Raw genomic sequence first — 20782 nt, forward strand, 5'->3', positions numbered from 1 at the left:
TTAAATACGCCTAGAAAAATAAAGCATTAAAATTATTATTGTATTTTGACAAAAACCTAAATATTTCAAAAACGGTAAGATTAAAATGCGATAAACCTTAATCAAATTTACCTTTATTTTAATCGTAGAAACTAAAAATGTAATAATATACAGGGTGTTCCATTTTAAAAAAATACAACTTTGATATTTTTTATTTGTTTGGGATGCAAGTATTTATTTGTATTAGAGCAAGAATTTAAAAATATTTCAACGAACCCAAAACTTAAAATTTGCAAAAATCTAATCGTTTAGCTACAATATTCTGTGTCGTATGTGAACCACCCTGTAGAGAGAGAAACTTTTTACATCATGTTATCGATCTATAAAGCCATCCACTACATCATAACAACGAGAAGCTAAAAATGCTCATTAGTACGGCATCAGATATACAAAAAAGAAAGAATAATCCGTAAATGAGTTGCTTATCATGTTACAAATTACACAGAGTTTCGGTCGTAGAAAATTTATCCTTCATCAGTAATGAAAAATGAGAGAAGGGGTGTACAAGACGGCAAGCAGTAGCATTAGTGTCTGATTATGATCGATATACGTCTTAGATTCTGCTAAGAATTATACTGGAAATTCTAGAGTTATTAATCAGAGAGTTTTACTAATGAAAACAATAAAATTTAATGCTTATTTCGCATAGAATATACCGGATGCCTCTCAACTTTTTTATTTTTTTTTTAAACGAGATTTGGCATGTTAGTATCTATTACAGTTGAGGGTTGGAACCTTTGGTGTTACACAGCAAAATAAAACACTAAATCACCACAGTACACCAAAACACTTTTACTTTTACACTGGACGCGCGTTTCGCTAACCATGTTAGCATCATCAGCAGATGATTATAAACTAAAATGCAATCTACAATTGGAGGGTTTATATACTTGCTCAGTGGGCACAGAGTGGGCGTGGCAAGATCTAGCCAACCCAGTCAGAACCCACCGAGCGTAACAGTTATATTTCCGCCACTAGAGTAGTAGGAACAAAGAACTTGAAGGACAGATTACCATTTCTAGATGTATTAGTTATTAGAAATACTAATAATTGCCTGGAGTTTGATATCTATAGGAAAAATACCACTGCCCGCAGATATATTCCTAATGAATCATATCATAGTATCGAACATAAAATGGCTAGTTTAAATTTCTTAGTTCATAGATTACTTAGTTTTCCACTTTCCAACGAAAGATATGAAATAGAAAGAAATTACATTAGGAATGTAGCTGAGTGTAATGGATATTCTCCATCACTAGTTGATAAAATAATTAGAAAACGTAGGTATAGGTTAATGATTTCTGAAAATTCGACTTTTCAAGTGGAGAAAGACATGTCAAAATATTTTTCAATACCGTTTGATAGAGAGTTATCCCGTGGTCTAAAAGGAATTTTTAAGAATGTCAATTATAAACTTGTGTATAGTGCTAATAATAAATTACAACAATTATTAGGTAATCCAAAGGATAAAACACCTCTACTGGAAAGGTCGGGTATTTATGAAATTTCTTGTAAAGATTGTAATCAGAAATATGTTGGGCAAACTAGAAGATCAATATTAACTAGATTTAAAGAACATTTAGCTCAGATATGGTAAACATAAAACAAAGGTAACAAAAGACCTGATAAATCTTGCGTTGCCGAACATATTGTTGATAAAGAACATTGTATAGATCTTAATAACTCAAAATTACTTAAACAAGTCTCAAATTACAGGCAATTAGATGCATATGAAAGCATCAGAATTAATAAATGTAAAGATAGTATGAACAGAGACAACGGTCCAATTCCTTCAAGTTCTTTGTTCCTACTACTCTAGTGGCGGAAATCTAACTGTTACGCTCGGTGGGTTCTGACTGGGTTGACTAGATCTTGCCACGCCCACTCTATGCCCACTGAGCAAGTATATAAACGCTCTAATTGTAGACTGTATTTTAGTTTATAATCATCTGCTGATGATGCTAACATGGTTAGCGAAACGCGCGTCCAGTGTAAAAGTAAAAGTGTTTTGGTGTATTGTGGTGATTTAGTGTTTTATTTTGACGTTAGTATCTACATACCCCAAAAAGAAATCCCATCTAGTTTGAGGTGTGGCGCGAAATTTGTGTAGGTAATCTACATATATAAAATGCTAATGCTTGTTGTTGTTGTTTGTTGTTATCTGTGTCGTCTCTACTGAAGTAACGACTTGCTCTAGAAAGTTGCTTTTTTTACTAAAAGATATGTAGCTAATTGACTCTTCTAAAAACTGTCGTTGCCGGATTTTTTGTTTTTCATTTAATTAAACAAAAAATAAAAAGTTTTTTTTCCTGATGTCGTGGCGGATGCGCCAGGCTTCAACTAGTATGATATAAATTAGGATCCATTGACGTATTCAATTGTTTTTGGTCACTTCCTATTTCACCGGAAATGACTACATCTTTTGATTTTTGAATCACACCCTTGGTATCATCATCATGTAGCCATCGTTGTCCACTGCTGAACGTAGGCCTCCTCCATATTTCTCCATGTCTCTCGATTTTGGGCCGTCATCATCCAATTTCCAGCAACCCTCTTTACATCATCGGTCCAGCGTGTCGGTGGTCAGCCTCTGCTACGTTTATCTGCTCGAGGTCTCCATTCTAACAATCTTCTAGTCCACCTGTCTTTAGATGTTCTCGCCACATGACCTGCCCATCTCCATTTCATTCGAGTTACGTGTTCCACTATGTCTTTAATTTTGGTTTTTGTCTGATAGCGTTATTAGGAATTTTGTCTCTTTTAGTTATTCCAAGCATGGCTCTCTCTCTCCATGGCTCTCTGGGCTACTCTTAAATTTTCTGCTGACTTTTCGTTAATGTTAGAGTTTCCGCTCCATATGTAATTACCGGCAAGACGCATTATTCATAAACTTTCCTCTTCAAGCATATGGGTATATCACTTTTAAAGGTCTCCCGCAGTTTGCCAAAAGCAGCCCAACCCAAACCTATTCTGCGCTGTATCTCGTGTGTTTGGTTGTTCTTTCCGATTTGTATTTCGTGCCCGAGATATTTGTATATATGTGTTTCTTTTATGTCGGCGTCACCTATTCTGATGTTCTGTGTCAGCACTAAGTTTGTCATTATTTGCGTTTTACTCGTATTTATCCGGAGACCGACTTTTAATGAGGCCTGCACTAATTCTTCGAGCATCTGCTTTGAATCTCCGATGTTATCTGAGAAAATATACCCTTGGTATATTTTTACTTTATTCGGCAGAAAATGACACTCTAAATAGAATGACATATCATACGTCAACTTTTGACATTTTCGCTTAAAAAAATCTCCGAGTGCCATGGCTGTGTTAAAAAACACTAATTTTTAATGAAGGAGCCTTGGAAAAATAGATTTGATCGTTTAATGTTTTTCGTGTCTTATCCTGGCCGGTTAAAAGATGCCCAAATTGTATTTTTAACCATATCTCAATTTATTCAAATGGAACAAGGGTGGCTCATTAGCATATTTGGAAAAAGCATTTTTTACGAATAATTTGGTACCACACACTTGGTATTTCGAGTCAAATTGTCGTAATGAACCCCGTGTTACAATTTCAAATAAACTATATGTGAAAATGCCAAAAGTTGACATGTGATATGTCATTCTATTCACGATGTAATTTTCTATCGAATAAATTTTAAAAAAATATCGTGGGTGCAATTTAAAAAACAAAAGTTGCAGTCATTTCCGGTGAAACAGGAAATGACCGAAAACAATTGAATACGTCAATCAAATTCATTCACACCCTGTATACAGATAAGATTAATGTATTTGTTGTCCATATTTTTTTTTTCATTTTATTACTGCGAAAATACATACCACAATAATAGGTTCATACCTATTGTTATTTATTTATAACTTTGATGTAAAGGAATTACAAATGTACGAGTACACATACATGGGTACATACAGTGGTGGCCAAAAGTATGGAAACTTTTTTAATTTGTCATTTATGCTGAGAAATTAAAATATGAAATAAAACGACTTATATAATCGTGACCTACAAATAATTTCCTACAAAACCTAATACATTTAAATAAAAAATTACAGCTATCAAAAAATATATAAAAAATTATGAATATTTTCTTGGTCAAAAGTATGGAAACTTAAGAAGAATGTTTATTAAAATTCAAAGATAATATAAAAATTACTAATATTTAGTGGAATATCCCTTTGAATTAATTACTTCTCTACATCTTCGTGGCATCGAATCGATCAATCTCGTACAATCTTTACTGGAAATGGCCGCCAATTCAGTTTTTAGCACTTCCCATAATTCATTTTTATTTGAAATAGAATGGCTTCCAATTTTGCTATCCAAATGGGCCCATAAATTTTCTATGGGGTTAAGATCCGGAGACTGTGAGGGCCAATCCATTAGTGGAACATTATGTTCATTTAACCAATTTTGAACAAACCGAAATTTGTGCTTGGGATCATTGTCTTGCTGGAACAACCATCTGAGTGGCATTTCTTCATCAGCATGAGGCAGCATATTATTCTCCAATATGTCTTTGTACAAAAAACGGTCCATTATCCCTTCAATTTTAACAAGAGGACCAACACCTGAGCGAGAAAAACACCCCCATACCATTATACTCCCACCCCATGTTTTACTGTGGGCATCTGGTACTTATGGCTGTACCGTGTACCTTTTGGTCTTCGGACATAAGGTCTCCCGTCACTACCAAACAGTTGAAACTTGCTTTCGTCGCTAAACAGTACAGTATTCCATTTCTGATAAGACCAGGTGAGATGATCTTGAGCAAATTTAAAGCGGGCCATCCTATTTTTCTTTGATATTAGTGGTTTCTTCACCGCAACTCTTCCAAAAAGTCCCATGTCATCCAACCTTCTTCTCACCGTGCGTGCAGACACCGATATTCCCTTTCACCCATTTCTCGAGAAATGTCTGTGGATGTTTTTCTTGGATCTCCCATTGATATTCTCTTCATTACTTTCATTGTCCTGTTGCACAACTTTCTTTGGTCTTCCTGACTTAAAAGCTGCTGAAACGTTCCCCGTTTTATTAAATTTACGAATTATTTTCGAAACGGTGCCTTTTAAAATGTTTAAACTTTTACTTATTTGAATTTGTTTATAACCGCTCTTGTATAATTCTACTATTTTATTTTTAAATCCGTAGAGAAATATTTAGACTTGCGCATGATGTTTATATTTATCTGAAGCAAATCGTACCGTTTATCAGCTTAAACTAAATAATTTTAATGTATTTATTTATGGTTTCCATACTTTTGGCCACAAGAAATCTATTGTTCTCCTACAAAAACTGCTAAACAGATTTTTTTCGCTGTGTAATTTTTGGAATACTTTTATTTGCTGATAAGCTGTTCATTTATATTCCTGAGAGTTTAAGCATAGCAATATTTTCTGTGATATTTTAAAAAGTAAAAAGTTTCCATACTTTTGGCCACCACTGTATGTATATGTATGTATTAACTTATTTATAAGAAATTTTATTTTTACTGGTTTGAAAAATACACAATTTTGCTAGGCATTTTCCAGGGTTTTTTGATGGATTACTGTGGCACTGGGATCATTAATATTAACCCTACAATTTGAGAAGGGACGATACTGTCGAGAGGGGATGATTTTATTATGTGAGTGAAATGCCCCAAAAAAATCTTGAAAATTTTAACAGGGTATATCCAAAAATGTCAGTCAAATGTTTTGGAATACAGTGTAGTCTCAGAGAATAGAGAAAGTATAGTAAACATACACTGAAAAAAATATAAGTAATTTTACAAAAAAAAAATATTGATACATTATGGTATTTCTAATAATCATCGTTAACTTTTTTTTTAAATTGGCACGTGTAAAACTTTCATTTTAATTTTCTCACCCCATAGCTTGAGTTCGATAACCATTTACTTAAATATGATTAGACAACCACATTACTTAAATATGATTATTAAGTTCAACTAATTCATATTATTAAAACATCTAACATACAAATATGTATTTTTAAAATTAATTGTAAGTTCATCTCATCTCTCTTAAAAATTGCTACTTCTCAAAATTTCCCATTAAAAAATAGACCATATGCCATATAAAATTAAATAATTGAAAGATCGGACTACGGAAAACCACACAAATTTTCGGAAAAATTTTGACCACCTGCACATGCACACAATCGTCAATAAATAAAATTAAAAGATAACTACTATTTTAGTATTTTAACTATTTTAATAAACGCAAAAATAGCACAGTATTTATACGGCGAAGTTATAAAAATTTGGAAAAACTAATAATGCCACTGACGCATACAAAATCAAACGAATACTAAATTTCATTTATCAAAAGCATTCGATAGTCGTGGCTCAACGATAACCATTTAGTCGCACGGCGAGGTTGTCACATATGCTTTAGTATACAAATGAATGAATGATTTTATTCGAATAAAACCATTCGATAGTTGAAATCATTCATTCATTAACCATTCGATAGTCTAATTCATTCGATAGTTCCCATCGCTACTTTTGACCCAACGTTTATGAAGCAAACTACCCTTTATTTTGAACAAGGAATCGCCCCCTGAAGTTTTTCGCATTTGTTTTGAAACACCCTGTATATATATTATATTAAATATTAGTATAGATAGTGTCTAATGTTGTACAGATAATGAATGGTACGAAACCCTTCGTGCGCGAGTCCGACTTGCAATTGACCAAGCAATTGACCAATTTTTTCTTAAAATCAGCCCAAGAAAGGTCCCTTAAATATTAGAACGTCATTAAAGAACGCCTTGTATAATCGACACTTTTTGTATGCCATTTTATATCAACAAAGAACAAACCTAAAGCATTGAATAAAAAAATCCGCTTCTGTGTAAGTGAATTGGGCTACGTGCTAGGAATACTGAAAAACCTATAAAATATGCGGAAAAGGTAGCTCTACAATGTTTTTAGGATTATCCGGATATGAAGTTCATTTCAAAATCACTAAGCTTTAGTTTTTCACGATTTTTCATTTTGTAAAACACACAAAATGCATAAAAAGCCGCGGAAAACTCCCATACGCCGCGGAGTTTCCAAGGAGAACGACAGTTTGTATTGAAATAAAATTTTCTGAGCATATGTAGGTTAATTTAGAGCACTTTTTAAAAATATAGAGAGTTCTACAGGGCGTCCCCAAAAAAAGTTACATATCAAAGTTGTGTTTTTTCTAATGGAACACCCTATATATTAATTGATTTTCGGATACTGGGAGTAAAATAAAGATGAATTTTATAACAGTATGTTATACGACCAAAATGTAAGATTTTTGACATATTTATCATTTTCTAAAAATAAAAAAGAACAATTTTTAAATTACAATAAAAGCTACCTAAATTGGAATATACCCGGTATAGCCTAATATGTAGTTAAATTAACTATTGTACTTTAAATCAAATTAAAACTTGATCCAAAAAGTTATACAGGGTGAGACAAAATTAATATTGAACATTGGTCACCTTTCCCAAGTAACATTTTAAGTTCCTTTAGGTTATATATCCTCAAGGTTAGTTATATAAAGGTTTAATAAATGTCTCATTGGTATCTTACAGTGTTTTGATATATATAAAAGTGTAGCGTTGGTCACTTATCACTAATAGTAACCTTAAAATGTTGTTTATCACTTTCCTTATAAAACTAGAGGTTCTTGTTACTAAAGGTTTTATAGTACGGTTTTTTAAAGGTGTTCACATCTATTTTATATAACTTCTGGTATTAGGTGTGTATTAGGCAACCTTAATAATATTTTCAAGATATATAAATTCCCCATTGAACACCGGAAAAATATACTGGCTATTCCATTTAAAATAAAGGAGTAACTTATTTTTAAAAGTGAATAATGTTCCATATTAATTTGGTCTCACCCTGTATAATTTTTCGGGTCAAATTTCAATTTGGTTTAACATACAATGGTTACTGTAATGAAATATCAGGCTATACAAAGTGAACTAAAATTTAGGTAGCTGTTATCGAAATTTAAAATTTACTCTTCATTTTCACAAAATGTGAAATATGTCAAACACCTTAGATTTTAGGTATATGCTTTAATAAAACTCACCTTTATTTTTTCCTAGAATCCGAAAATAAATAAATATATAGGGTGTTCCATTAGAAAAAAACACAACTTTGATCTATAACTTAACGTAATTTTTACCTTGTTTATGAGAACAGGTATAGAATATATTATATTTTTAGAGAGCTCACAAGACAAATCAAATAAAAACATTATATACAGGGTGTACAACTTAAAAAACATAATTTTGAACCAAAATTTCGGAAAAAATTTTGAAAATATTTCGAAAATGACAGCTCCCGGTGAAAAACTAGTTACGCCACTGGTTTCTACGTAAAATACTTTATGAGACTCAGTTTTTACCTTTTCGATTTGTTATAAGATAATCAAGATATGAAATGGGTCGAAAAATGCAACATTTTCAACTTCACCCTGTATATCAGAAACCAAAGGGGCTAGGACAAATATTTATATATGTGAAGCATCTTTAGTTTCATAAAAAAATAGCACAGTAGTGTGAAAAAACTCATAAACGAGAAACCCAATAAAACACATGAAAATGGGACACCCTGTACAGATAGGCTTTATTTAAAGCCCAGTTTTTTTTTCCTCTAGGAGATGCCAGGTATTTTATTTCAACTATGTATGTAAAATTAAAAATTACTTTGTAGGGATTATTAAAAAAACTTATTCACTAAGTACCTTACTCTATCCACCTGCAATGTTATTATTTCATGATTCATCAAATTATGACGTGACTTTTTTAAATCCACTTTTCACAACCTGTTCCTTCTGTTCCTCTTCGTTCACATAGAAAATCACTTAAGGGAACCTTTTTCATCACATACAAATCACTTTTGGTGTTATATAAAAGTAAATAATAATAATTTACCTTCAAAAAAGTAGGTGTGAACAGAATTCTACAAATTACGTTGCTGCAACCTGTTTTTCGTTATAAACAAACGTATAAACAATTAAATCGATTAAACGTTGTATTTATTTAAGGATTTTTTTTAAATTTTACGTTATTTTTACTGAAAAATAAATATAAAAATGTAAAATTCTACATAACCTATAAAAAATTACCGCAGATGACAGTCGCCTACTCGATTTCATTTGTTTTCCAATTACTTGCACCAAAATCGATAAAATTGCCTTTCTAACAACTATTTGACGACGAAAAAATGGAAATATATAAATGTCGCATAACTATCAGCAAAACCGGGCACATTCGGCAAAAATGTCGCGGATATTTTAATCGATTTTTTAGACAGTGTTCGTTGCTCGGCGCTACGTTGGAAAGGTAAAAACGGAAATAAAAGGCTACTTACGGGTTTAATAAAGGAAAGGTCAGTCGGAAAATGATCACTGCGGTTTCGTGCACACAAAAACGAGTTACTTTTTAACACAAAACATGAAATAAACCGAAAAATTTCACGTATAGCACATTACCACACGAGAGTCAGCGACTGACTTTGGCATTTTGCCGAATTTTTGCACGAGCGCTTACTTGACATGCGCTCAATATGGCCGACAGAGGGCACTAAAAAATCTCTAATATTTTTAGTTTATTTCATCAAAATATCTAGGTAATTTTGCAATCATACTTATCTTAGTTTATAGAATTTCTAATGATATATCTGCAAATGAGTTGAAGATGTTATTTAGTATTCATTTACCTGAAAATAATCAATAAAAGATTGGTTTAATAGGCAACCAGTAATACACAAATTTAATTCAATCAAATTAGTTATTATTAATAAAACAGCATATTACCGGTTATTATAGCTTATAAATTGTAATATTTGAAAAATATTTTGTTTTTCTGTATAGTTTTTCAAATTAATACAGCTTTTTTAATTTTATAGGATTTTTCAAAAAATCCCCTAAAGATCAGTCCTGTTCACACTAGCTTTACGTAATTATATTTTTTTACATTCTTTTCTGTTATAACAAGTTAATATTATGTTTGAAGCATCTTATTTATATTCTCTCTGTATATATTTAATTATTTTAATATTATTAGCACATAAAACAGTCAAAAATTTGCAAAAATATTTATTTTTTATGGCCATAGATCATGGTTATTTAACATTTTGACATATTTTTTAAATTATGTAAATTAAGCTTTATTTCCGTCTTTTTCGTAAATGTCAATGGTAGATTAATGTGAAGTAATATTTTTTTATAGCAGAAATTCTCGATAATATACCGGTATTTACGTTCAGAACCAGATAATTTTCCTCTTTGAAGAACCATAATCGGTTCCCATCATGATGAACCAACCAAAGGGCGAAACAATCTCCTTTGTTCTTAGGTTAACCGTCGTTTCTCTAGCCACCTTTTGGAGCGTAAAATGGCTCATGAACCATTTGGATCCCACGAACAAGAGCAAGAAAAAAGCCAAGGAAGCTGCAGTAAACCAACTAAAAAGGTATCAACCTCGTTTCGTTAAATGTTGCACAAGCATAACTATACGCCATAGAAGTCTGTATATGGGGGACGAGACTTATATACCCGTATAATACTCTTTACTATCTCTGTCAACTATTTCTTTTAGAATGGATTTCGCAAAAAATAAGATAGCTGTCGAAAACTTGAGTGATTACGAATTGATGATAGCTGCCCATATTGTAAACCCTAAAGACATTGATATAACTTGGGATGATATTGCTGGACTGGAAGACCTTATACAAGAACTGAGAGAAACTGTAATCCTACCGATTCAGCATAAAGATCTTTTTGCTGATTCTCTACTAACCAGAGCCCCTAAAGGTAATTTTTTTTTATTTAGTTAGTTTATAGTAAATTCAAATAATCTCTATTTAAGGTGTACTTTTACATGGTCCTCCAGGCTGTGGCAAGACCCTCATTGCCAAAGCCACAGCTCGTGAAGCTGGAACATTCTTCATCAACTTGGACGTATCAATTTTGACCGATAAATGGTACGGGGAGAGTCAAAAGTTAGCATCTGCTGTCTTTTCCTTAGCTGTAAAATTACAGCCTTGTATCATTTTTATCGATGAGATTGATTCATTTTTACGTGCAAGGAATAGTACGGATCATGAGGCTACTGCTATGATGAAGGCACAGTTTATGTCGTTGTGGGATGGACTGATTACTGATCCGAATTGTACAGTGATGGTTATGGGAGCGACTAACAGACCGCAGGTAAGGTTTTGTATATACGGTGTTTAAAAGTTGTAAATTGTTTTTTTTATTGAGTTTTTTACTTTGATATCGAAAACTCATGTGGAGTGATATGGGGACCTAATATAGCTGACTTAAATTCTGGTTTATCAGTAAGTTTTGTGTTCGTTGAAGGACCATGAGAACTACAATTTAGAAATATTTTTATTTTTACAAGATACAGAGTGTCCCAAATAAATAAAAAATATCAAAGTTGTATTTTTTTAAATGGAACACCTTGTATATTATTACATTTTTAGTTTCTCTGATTAAAATAAAGGTAAATTAGATTAAGGTTTATCACACTTAAACCTTACCGTTTTTGAAATATTTTCAATTTTGTGAAATTGCAGTGAAAATTTTAAAGCTTCATTTCTCCAAGGGTATCAAAGTTTTTAATACTAAATATTTACTGAAGTTTATTTATTGTTCAGATATTTTGTTGCAATAATAAAAATAATACTACCTCATACAGACTGTATAAAAATTTATTTAAAATAATTTCTGGCTTTAAACGGCCATAACTTGTTTAATTTAAATGGAATACCCTGTATATTTTAGGAGAATCGGATGCACAATTTAATTGCCTATCAAATTGTATTATACCATTTTTTCCCTATCCCTTCAAGTTTTCGTAGAAATTGCATTTTCTAATAATTTAGACCATTTTAGATTGTTTTTAAAGCGACAAATGCACCAAATGTACAGGTGCTAAAAACGATAATATTACTAGCCCATTTGTATACAAAAAAATACTATTTAAATCTTAATTAAGAATATACCAATAATTAAATATTCCACCATTATTACCGCCCAAATATTAATTACATACTTAATTGTGTTGAATAAATGATTCTAAATAAATGTGGATTTGAATCAGAAATTAATATAATAATAAAAATAAGCATTTGTCAAAAAATGAAATCAATCAGGTGTTACTTTTTACTACAGTCTAATAACAACAAACAACAACAAACAACGCTTTATTGTGCAAAAAGCCAAAACAGCTTCATCGACAAAGCACTCACAAGCAACAAAATCACAAAAAAACACAAACAACAAAAAATACACAATACAAATAATACAATTCAAAAAAATCTAAGTCCTTAAAATTACAAAAAGAACATACATGGACAATTTTAGAACAGTACGCAGTAAATAGATATAATTCCAAAGCTACAGAATATCAAACACTTGACCTTTGACCAGTGTGTGAGATGATCAAAATTTTAAAATACAAATAAAATAAAAAATACATACACATACAAAATTCAGTTTTGTAGTATTTGGGGCAATTATTATATTATTAATCAACGCAAATAGTCAGTTAATGTAGTTTGAATACTGGAATCATATTAACCCAGATATTACTGAAACTTTTATTTTCATTTTTCCTTATAAAAATTTAGAGGCGTTTTAGATAAGCTATTTGAAACACTTTTTTCTTATAAATATTTTTATTTTAGATAAAAGATTTGAAGATAGTAGGTGTATGTTTAAACGGACGGTAGGAACTAGGACTACTTTTACAACTTAACCAAAATTTGTTACAACTTAAAAAATAATCTAAAATGTCAATATTCCATGGGTATATTGATAAATGAGGTCTCAATTATAAGAAAATGCACTTTCTACGAAAACTTGAAGAGATAGGTAAAAAATGGTTTAATACAATTTGATAGACAATTAAATTGTGCATTTGATTCTCATAAAATATACAGGGTGTTCCATTTAAATTAAACAAGTTATTGCCGTTTAAAGCTAGTAATTATTTAAAATACATTTTTAGACACTCTGTATAACGTAATATAATTTTTACTATTGCACCACAAAATTTAGTAAATAGAAATACTTCAGTACAATATTTGGTTTTAAAAACTTAAATAAGCCTAGAGAAATGAAGCATTAAAATTATTACTGTATTTTGACAAAAACCTAAATATTTCAAAAAGTGTAAGATTAAAATGCGGTAAACCTTAATCAAACGTACCTTTATTTTAATAGTAGAAACCAGGCGGATGAAACTGCCATTTGAATTTTGGAAACACGGCGGAGTTTCTGCCAGTAGAGGGATAGATGGCGCTGCGTAGAAATTTCATCTAAAGTCCCTAGATATTCATCTAGGGACTTTAATTTCATCATGATTTTATCAAGTCATCCACAGAGTATAGTTTAATCAACAATTCGTTTGATTCTCTGTGGAGTAATTGGAGTAGTTGGAGTAGTTGAAAAATATAAATATTTATATAAAATGTTGATAATTTTACAGCGATGTGCTTTGTTACCCTATGAATAAACATTGATATGAAGTTGCTTTCGCCAGAAACAATTATAATTAAATAATTTAATAAAAATTTAATTTCTAAGTGACCCGGATCAGTTAGATCAGTAAAATAAATTGAAAAATAAACGTCATTCCATATCTGGCAATGTCTGTCAGTTTCTGTGAAGTGGAAGTGAATTGTGATTTGTTTTTATGGGAATATTTACGGATTTTTGCGAATTTAGAGTATTTTGGACGATAGGATTGTGAAATTTAAAAGCCAAGTAGTTTCATATATAAGATTAATTAATCCCTGTGATAATTTTTATGAAATTTCTCATAATCAAAACAAATTCTTTCAACAAAATGGCTGTCTCAGAAATTTGGAAGATCATTAATTTTAAAGTTTTATTTAAGTGTATTTATATCGAATCAAGAATTTGTATAACATATTAAAAGCTTAATTTTAAAGGTTGTGCAGTAATTTATGTAAGTGTACGCTTTTAGATAAATATTAAATATACAAATTTGCAAAGACAAACAAGTAATTTTAAAAAGATCATTTATTTATTTAAACGAGTATAATCATTAATCATTAGGTTGAAAATATATTTGTATTTACTTATTTATATATTTTCTATACCCTTGTATTATTTATAAGCCCTATATGTCCTGTTTTATTTGAAAAAAAAATGCTTCGAGTCATCGAGAATAGATTTAATAACAATTTTGTCCCTTGGCTTTGTGTATTATATAATGTGAATTGTAAGATGTTTCTATTTGAATAGGTCATTAAAGTTGAGATTAAAGTTATACCAAATTATATTCACGGTAACTATATGTCTTTTATATAATGAATTATTTATTTATCATTTATAACCTTTTTTATAATTACTTATAACTGATTGTATAAATTCTGATAACTTTTATATATACTTGTATAGTGTTGAATGTGTTATATGTAATTTTATTAACAATGTTATAATAAAATAATCAAGTTACAAATTTTTCGTGTTTTCTTCTAATTTCAACCTAGATTATTAATTTATTTGTATCAAAATACATTATTTTTATTTTGTAAAATGTTTTGTTACAAATAAGTTCATAATCTAGATTGAAATTACCAAATATAAGTAAAAAACTTATGAACTGGCAGTAAAGGTCCATTTAAAAATATGGCGCGAACTTTTAGTTCTGCCAGTAGCCCGCTTGGATCGCGTCGAGCGCGTGTTTCCAGGCTTTAACATAGGAGTTTTCATTTCTTTCAGTTAGTTATTCTATGGTAGAAACTAAAAATGTAATAATATACGGGGTGTTCCATTTAAAAAAATACAACTTTGATATTTTTTATTTATTTGGGACGCTCTGTATTTTGTAAAATTATTTTTAAATTGTAGCTCTAATAATCCTTCAAGGAACCTAAAACTTACAATTTGTGAAAATCTAATCGTTTAGCTACAATACTCCGTGTCGTATGGGATGAACAACCCTGTATATGTAGGTACCGGGTGGCCAACTAAGAATGCACGCCGGCTATATCTCAGAAACTACTTATCGTATAACTTTGGGAAAAACATTCTAATAGGTAAATCGACCAAGAAAAATCGCTGGAAATTATTTTCAAGTTCGAAAAATGTCCGCTAGGGGGCGTTTCTCTGATAGCCAATCAGAAAACAGGGGTTTTCTCAAAAATATGCAGGTGAACAGGTATTTTAAATATTACTATTGTAATCATCGAGAAATTTGTAATTTTTTTGATATAGAGTGTTTTGCTCTAACTCATAAAATAAAGTGGTGAGGGGAGGTTAAACTTGCTTTTATTAAAATAAGGATAACTCTGGTTTGGGTTAACCGATTTAAACAAACTAGTGCTCGTTTAAAAGAGCTTTTCTTCCTTAATGATCTTCAGTATACATTTTGTTTCTATAATTTTTTTCGTGGTAGTTAGAGGGCGCTGAATTGATTGATACTGAGTTGATCGCCTTTAACGCTGCTTGACTATCAGATAAGATGGCTATTTCTTGTTTCCGATAGTTCCTATCTAAGATAAGTTGTACGCATCTCTCGATAGCGTAGATTTCTGCCTGTAGGATACTAGGGTAAGTGCCCATTGGTTCGGAGTAATTAGCTCTCGGCTTAATTGGCTAAAACACTTTATATCAAAAAAATTACAAATTTCTCGATGATTATAATAGTAATATTTAAAATACCTGTTCACCTGCATATTTTTGAGAAAAACCCTGTTTTTTGATTGGCTTTCAGAGAAACGCTCCCTAGCGGACATTTGTCGAGCTTGAAAATAATTTCCAGCGATTTCTCTTGGTCGATTTACCTATCAGAATGTTTTTCCCAAAGTTATACGATAAGTAGTTTCTGAGATACAGCCGGCGTCCATTCTTAGTTGGCCACCCGGTACTTATTGTTTCTTTGTTGTAGGACTTGGATAGGGCTATTCTTCGCCGTATGCCAGCTACTTTCCACGTTGCCATGCCCAACGTAGCCCAAAGAAGACAAATCCTAAGCCTGATTCTCGAAAACGAACCAGTAGCCCCAGACGTGGACGTAGAAAGCATAGCCATGAGCACCGAAGGTTTCTCAGGTTCGGACTTGAAAGAATTGTGTCGTATCGCCGCAGTTTCTCGATTGAGAGGCTACGTACAGCAATCGTTAAACAGGAGACTAGGCTCGAACGGGGAAGATGACAATTTCCATGACGCTTTGAGGCCGATCATGATGGACGACCTGAAGTTGTCCTTTGGAAGCATGCGCGAGAGTAAAATCCAGTGCGGTTCGCTCACGACTCAGTCGCGAATAGAGCTAGATTAGCAGGCGTGGTTTATAGTATTGGAGCCGGTTTTCAATAATCTCAAAGCTTACAGCAGCAAATGTTCCGAACTGAGTTCCCTGTTCGAAAAGTGTTCCAATTACAAAACTTAGAGGACTTCGAGTGAGGGCTGTGAGGTCGCCGAAGTGTCCACGTCCAAAAGGAAATTCGAAAAAGTTGCGAAAAACTGTTTTTTTTTTCATTTTCCTTTAAGATTAAGTAGTTATATTTTTAAAAAGTATTGTTAAAGAGATGATCCGAAATTATCTTATGTGGATTGATAAATAATATAAGTTTTCGATATATTTTCGACTTTTATTTAAGCGTCATGCGATTGAGAGAAAAAAAAAACGACGTCATACTAGGTTGTGAAATGATAATTTCCGTCGTGTTAACCTCTATACGTAATTTATTCATTATAAATTGACTGAAAATTTGTCAAAAAATATATATTAATTATGTTTCACTTTCATTTAAGCCTTATGCGATAGAGAAGAGAAAACCGGCGGCATAGTAGCTTTTAAAACAAGACTAGATGATAATTTCCGTCATTTTTACTTCTATTCGTCATCTGTGTTTTATAAATTGACTGAAAACTTATCAAAAACTATGTATTTATTATCCATGATTTGTATTTATAAGCGTTATGCGATCGAGGAAAAAAAAACGGTGTCGTAGTAGCTTTGAAAATGAAAATCAATAATAATTTTTGTCGTGTTTCCCTCTACACGTCATTTATTCATTGCAAATTGATATAAAAACTTGTCGCATATTCTCGACAAGCGCAAGCATTAATTATCTAGGATTTTTATTTAGAAATTATTAAAAAAAATGGATTTATAGTAGCACTTGCAACGAAAATCTATGAAAATTTCCGTCGTTTAGTTAGGTTAGATTGTCAAGTAATATGAATTAATTATTTTGATAAATAATATAAATTTATGAGATATTTTTGACTAATTTAAGCGTCATGCCACGTCACAATGGGTTGAAAAAAAAACGGCGTCATAATAGGCTTTGAAATTATAATTTTCGTCGTGTCTCCCTCTAAATTGACATAAAAATTTGTCAGAAAAATACATTAATTATCTTAGACTAGACTTTATTTAAGCGTTAAGCGATCGAGAAGAAATAAAAACAACTTTATAGTAGCATTTGAAACGAAAATCTATGATCATTTTCGTTGATTCCATCTATATGCGTCATTTATTTATTATAAATTTAATTATCGTAGATTTTTGTTTAAACGTTATTTGATCGAGAAGAAAAAACGACGTCGTAGTAGTTTGTGAAACGAGAATCCATGACAATTTCCGTCGTGTCCACCTCTATACGTCATTTATTTATTCTAAATTAACTGAAAACTTGTCAAAAAATTTGTATTAATTACCTTTGATTTGTATTTAAGCGTTATGCGATTGAGAGAAAAAGAAACTATGTCGTAGTAGCTTTGGAAATAAAAATCCATAATTTCCGTCGTGTTTCCCTCTATACATCATTTATTTATTTTAAATTCACATAAAAACTTGTCGAAAAACTTTTATTTAAGTGTTATGCATTCAAAAAGAAAAAAATGGCGTTATAGTAGCATCTGAAACGATAATCTATGATAATTTCCGTCGTGTCTACCTCTATATGTCATTTATTTAATATAAATTAGCGACTTGTATGCAACTAGAAATACCTTTTATTATAAATGCTAGTTGCCCGCCTTATTCGGAAAAAAGAAAACGGTATCATAGTAGCCTTTGAAAAATTAATCGATGATAATTTCTATCTGGTCGTTCTTTATATATCGTTTACTAAAAGTTTACACAAATTCTTGTCAACAATTTCTATTTAAATGAGACAAAAATAATAAAAATTCAGATAGCCTGTTATTATTTACAGGAAGGTTTTGAATTTATTAGAAAATATTTTTCGAAAATAGATACTGTTTTGTGTAAAAACATCAATTTTTGACAATTTTTTATCATTTATTACAAATATTGACATATAGAATTATGATGTTCGATCTTGTTTGATAGAAATTATTTTTGAATATTATTTAACAGGCTACTGCGACGGTATTTTATAGAATAAATGTTATGCAACCAAGTATACGCAATATGTGAATTGTTGGTTGCCTACAACTTCTCTAAAAAAAGAATATTATATAAATTACAAATTATAGTTGTTTTACAGTTTTAAAATTAACACAATAATATTACTTTTATATAAAACAAAAATTACTCCTAATTAATGGTACTTTATTCATTCAGATATGCTATTAAAAATCCTTGAATCAGTTGAGATATTCATATACAGTAATATAATTTTTTCATTGCATAATAAATTCCTTTCCTTTTAAAATATACTAATACAAAAACTATAAAATAAACTTTTATGTTGCCACGCAGTCTAGAAAAATGTTGCTTTTCAGAACGACATAAAAATGTAATTACTTTTACAAATATTTACACAAAGACAATAGCGCTTTTTATCGATGCTATAAAAAGCGAAAACCACCATGTAAAAACTTTTTTCCCCTTGCTTTAAGCAAGAGAACCTTTTATTCATACTCTAACGTAAAATTGCGATAGTTTTCACCGAATAAAACAGTAAAATCAATTGCATAAATTAATTTCCAGGAATTGGACTTGAAATTCGCGGAACAGTAGTAATCGATGACATACATGCCGGTACGGTAGGAATCTGTAAATTTCAAGGTTGCCCAGACTGCGACGAGATTTGACAGAAAATGTGAAGGTTCGTTTTCTTCAGCTAAAAAAGACAAAGACTGAAAGACTCTTTAGAAAAATCGAATTTTCTCTGAAAAAGTACGATGGTAATACTTCGTGAAACTTGACCAGTACCGACCAGAGTACCGCGATTCAGTTTGCCAAATGTGCGGACCGATTCAGTAGTGGAACCGCTGCGAAAAATGTGATCCTTTTCATCACTGCACGCCAGTAGCAAGGGATTTCGTCTTTAGTGTAAAATTTTTGCTAGTTTTTGGAGATTCAGTGCCAATTCATCTTATTATTTATCTTTTAGTTTTTTCGTTTGTCCTCGCCAATTGATCAATCAAATTTCGGTATCGAGTTTGTTCATGGTACCGACGAAATACCGAGGGTCTCGCAGTTTCTGGGACTCGTTGAGTTTTTTATGGGTCTTTGTATCAGTTGCAGGAAATCAAGGAATACTTTTAAAGGTAAGTCACAATTAAGCATCTATGATTTCTTAATTTTCATAGTCCTATACCCAAAATTTATAGCCTAGAAAGAGGTTCGAACAGAATTTAAATGCCACTATGATAACACCAACTTAAGATGTTAAATCTAAGTTAAAAGAACGTTATTCTTAAAATATCATAAAACTTCCAGTTTTTTGAGTATCATCTGCAATAAATGGATATTATTTAAGCTTATAAATGATTAAAATCGTATGATTTTTAGAGCTAACCACAATGTTCTCAATTTTATTTTATTCTGTTCATAATGAAGTCATAGAGATACAGATATTGTGTTAAATTATTGCTATTTGGATGGTATTAAGTTTGCAAAGTTCTTATATACAGGGTAATATCAATAACTTTCTATACCCAAAAATAGAGAAAATTTAGGTTTTTTGAAAGTAAAATTTGATTAGGATCTTTAATTTTTTTTGCTAGTATGTGTTTATCATTAAATGTGACATACCTGTCTCTCACAAAAATGGAGTTGATATTAATTACTTAAATTTAATTAATTGTGAAGTTAATAGTGTTAAAATTACTTTGATTTATATAATAAAATACAGGGTGTTCTATTTGAAATAGCGGAGAAAAATTAACATCTAGTTTTGACTTACACTGTATACAAGGTGTCCCAATTATTAATTTATAAAAAAGTGCATTGGTTGTTTGTTAGTTCTTCGTTTAAATGGAACACAGAAAATAATATATTTTTTGTTAAATGGAGAATTACAAAAAGAACATTTTTTGTATAAATATAAAGTATTTTAAATTTTTTTAACAGTTTTGCTGATATATGCTGTATTATTATATAATATAATATGAATCTTTCAATGGTAATATACCAGACAAAAATCATTAGATAGCTTTGAGAAAAATTTACTGTTGAAAAAGCTATATGTAATATAATACTTTGAATATCTACAAAACCGTTTAAAATTTTGAAATACTTTAAATACAAAAAATGTTCATTATTTAATTCCCCATCAAACAAAAAAATAATATACAAGGTGTTCCATTTAAACATTCTAAGAAAAATTTTATATTTTAGAAAGTTTGGCTTAGGTTTTTGAACACCCTGTATGATTTAAAATTGCGATATTTATAGCAAAGTATAGTTTTGATTTCAGGACATTTCTTGTATTATTAATAATTTTTTAAGAAAGGCTCAAAAATATAATTTTATTTTTTTTTATTTCTGGAACTATCAA

The 20782-nt window shown here is 30.8% G+C and overlaps 3 protein-coding genes across 10 annotated transcripts in view; 2 read left to right on the top strand and 1 right to left on the bottom strand.

Moving 5' to 3' along the window:
• Positions 1 to 9552, bottom strand: part of LOC115881088 (stress-activated protein kinase JNK) — a 64863-nt gene extending 55311 nt beyond the window's left edge. For 4 of the 6 annotated variants that reach the window (XM_030898457.1, XM_030898456.1, XM_030898453.1 and 1 more), the window contains exon 1: positions 9413 to 9552. The gene's annotated coding sequence lies outside the window, so the exon portion shown is untranslated. Of the gene's footprint in view, positions 1 to 8783; positions 8889 to 9412 lie in introns of those variants that run through there. The other 2 variants (XM_030898455.1, XM_030898452.1) reach the window with 1 other exon arrangement.
• Positions 9553 to 10214: 662 nt separating this feature from the next.
• LOC115881036 (ATPase family AAA domain-containing protein 1-B-like) lies at positions 10215 to 16662 on the top strand. Its single transcript, XM_030898394.1, has 4 exons — positions 10215 to 10515; positions 10642 to 10856; positions 10912 to 11252; positions 15970 to 16662. Exons 1-4 carry the CDS (start codon positions 10355 to 10357, stop codon positions 16357 to 16359), a joined length of 1107 nt encoding a protein of 368 aa, XP_030754254.1. The 5' UTR covers positions 10215 to 10354; the 3' UTR covers positions 16360 to 16662.
• Positions 16663 to 19088: 2426 nt separating this feature from the next.
• Positions 19089 to 20782, top strand: part of LOC115881019 (phosphatidylinositol 3,4,5-trisphosphate 3-phosphatase and dual-specificity protein phosphatase PTEN) — a 41627-nt gene continuing 39933 nt past the window's right edge. For all 3 annotated transcript variants that reach the window (XM_030898373.1, XM_030898371.1, XM_030898372.1), the window contains exons 1-2: positions 19089 to 19332; positions 19394 to 19550. In XM_030898373.1, coding sequence (XP_030754233.1) covers positions 19505 to 19550 — 46 coding nt within the window. In that variant the 5' untranslated portion in view covers positions 19089 to 19332; positions 19394 to 19504. The remainder of the gene's footprint in view (positions 19333 to 19393; positions 19551 to 20782) is intronic.

This window comes from Sitophilus oryzae, unplaced genomic scaffold (genome assembly GCF_002938485.1).
Source record: "Sitophilus oryzae breed Bouriz unplaced genomic scaffold, Soryzae_2.0 scaffold_1693_pilon_pilon, whole genome shotgun sequence".
Taxonomy (NCBI): domain Eukaryota; kingdom Metazoa; phylum Arthropoda; class Insecta; order Coleoptera; family Curculionidae; genus Sitophilus; species Sitophilus oryzae.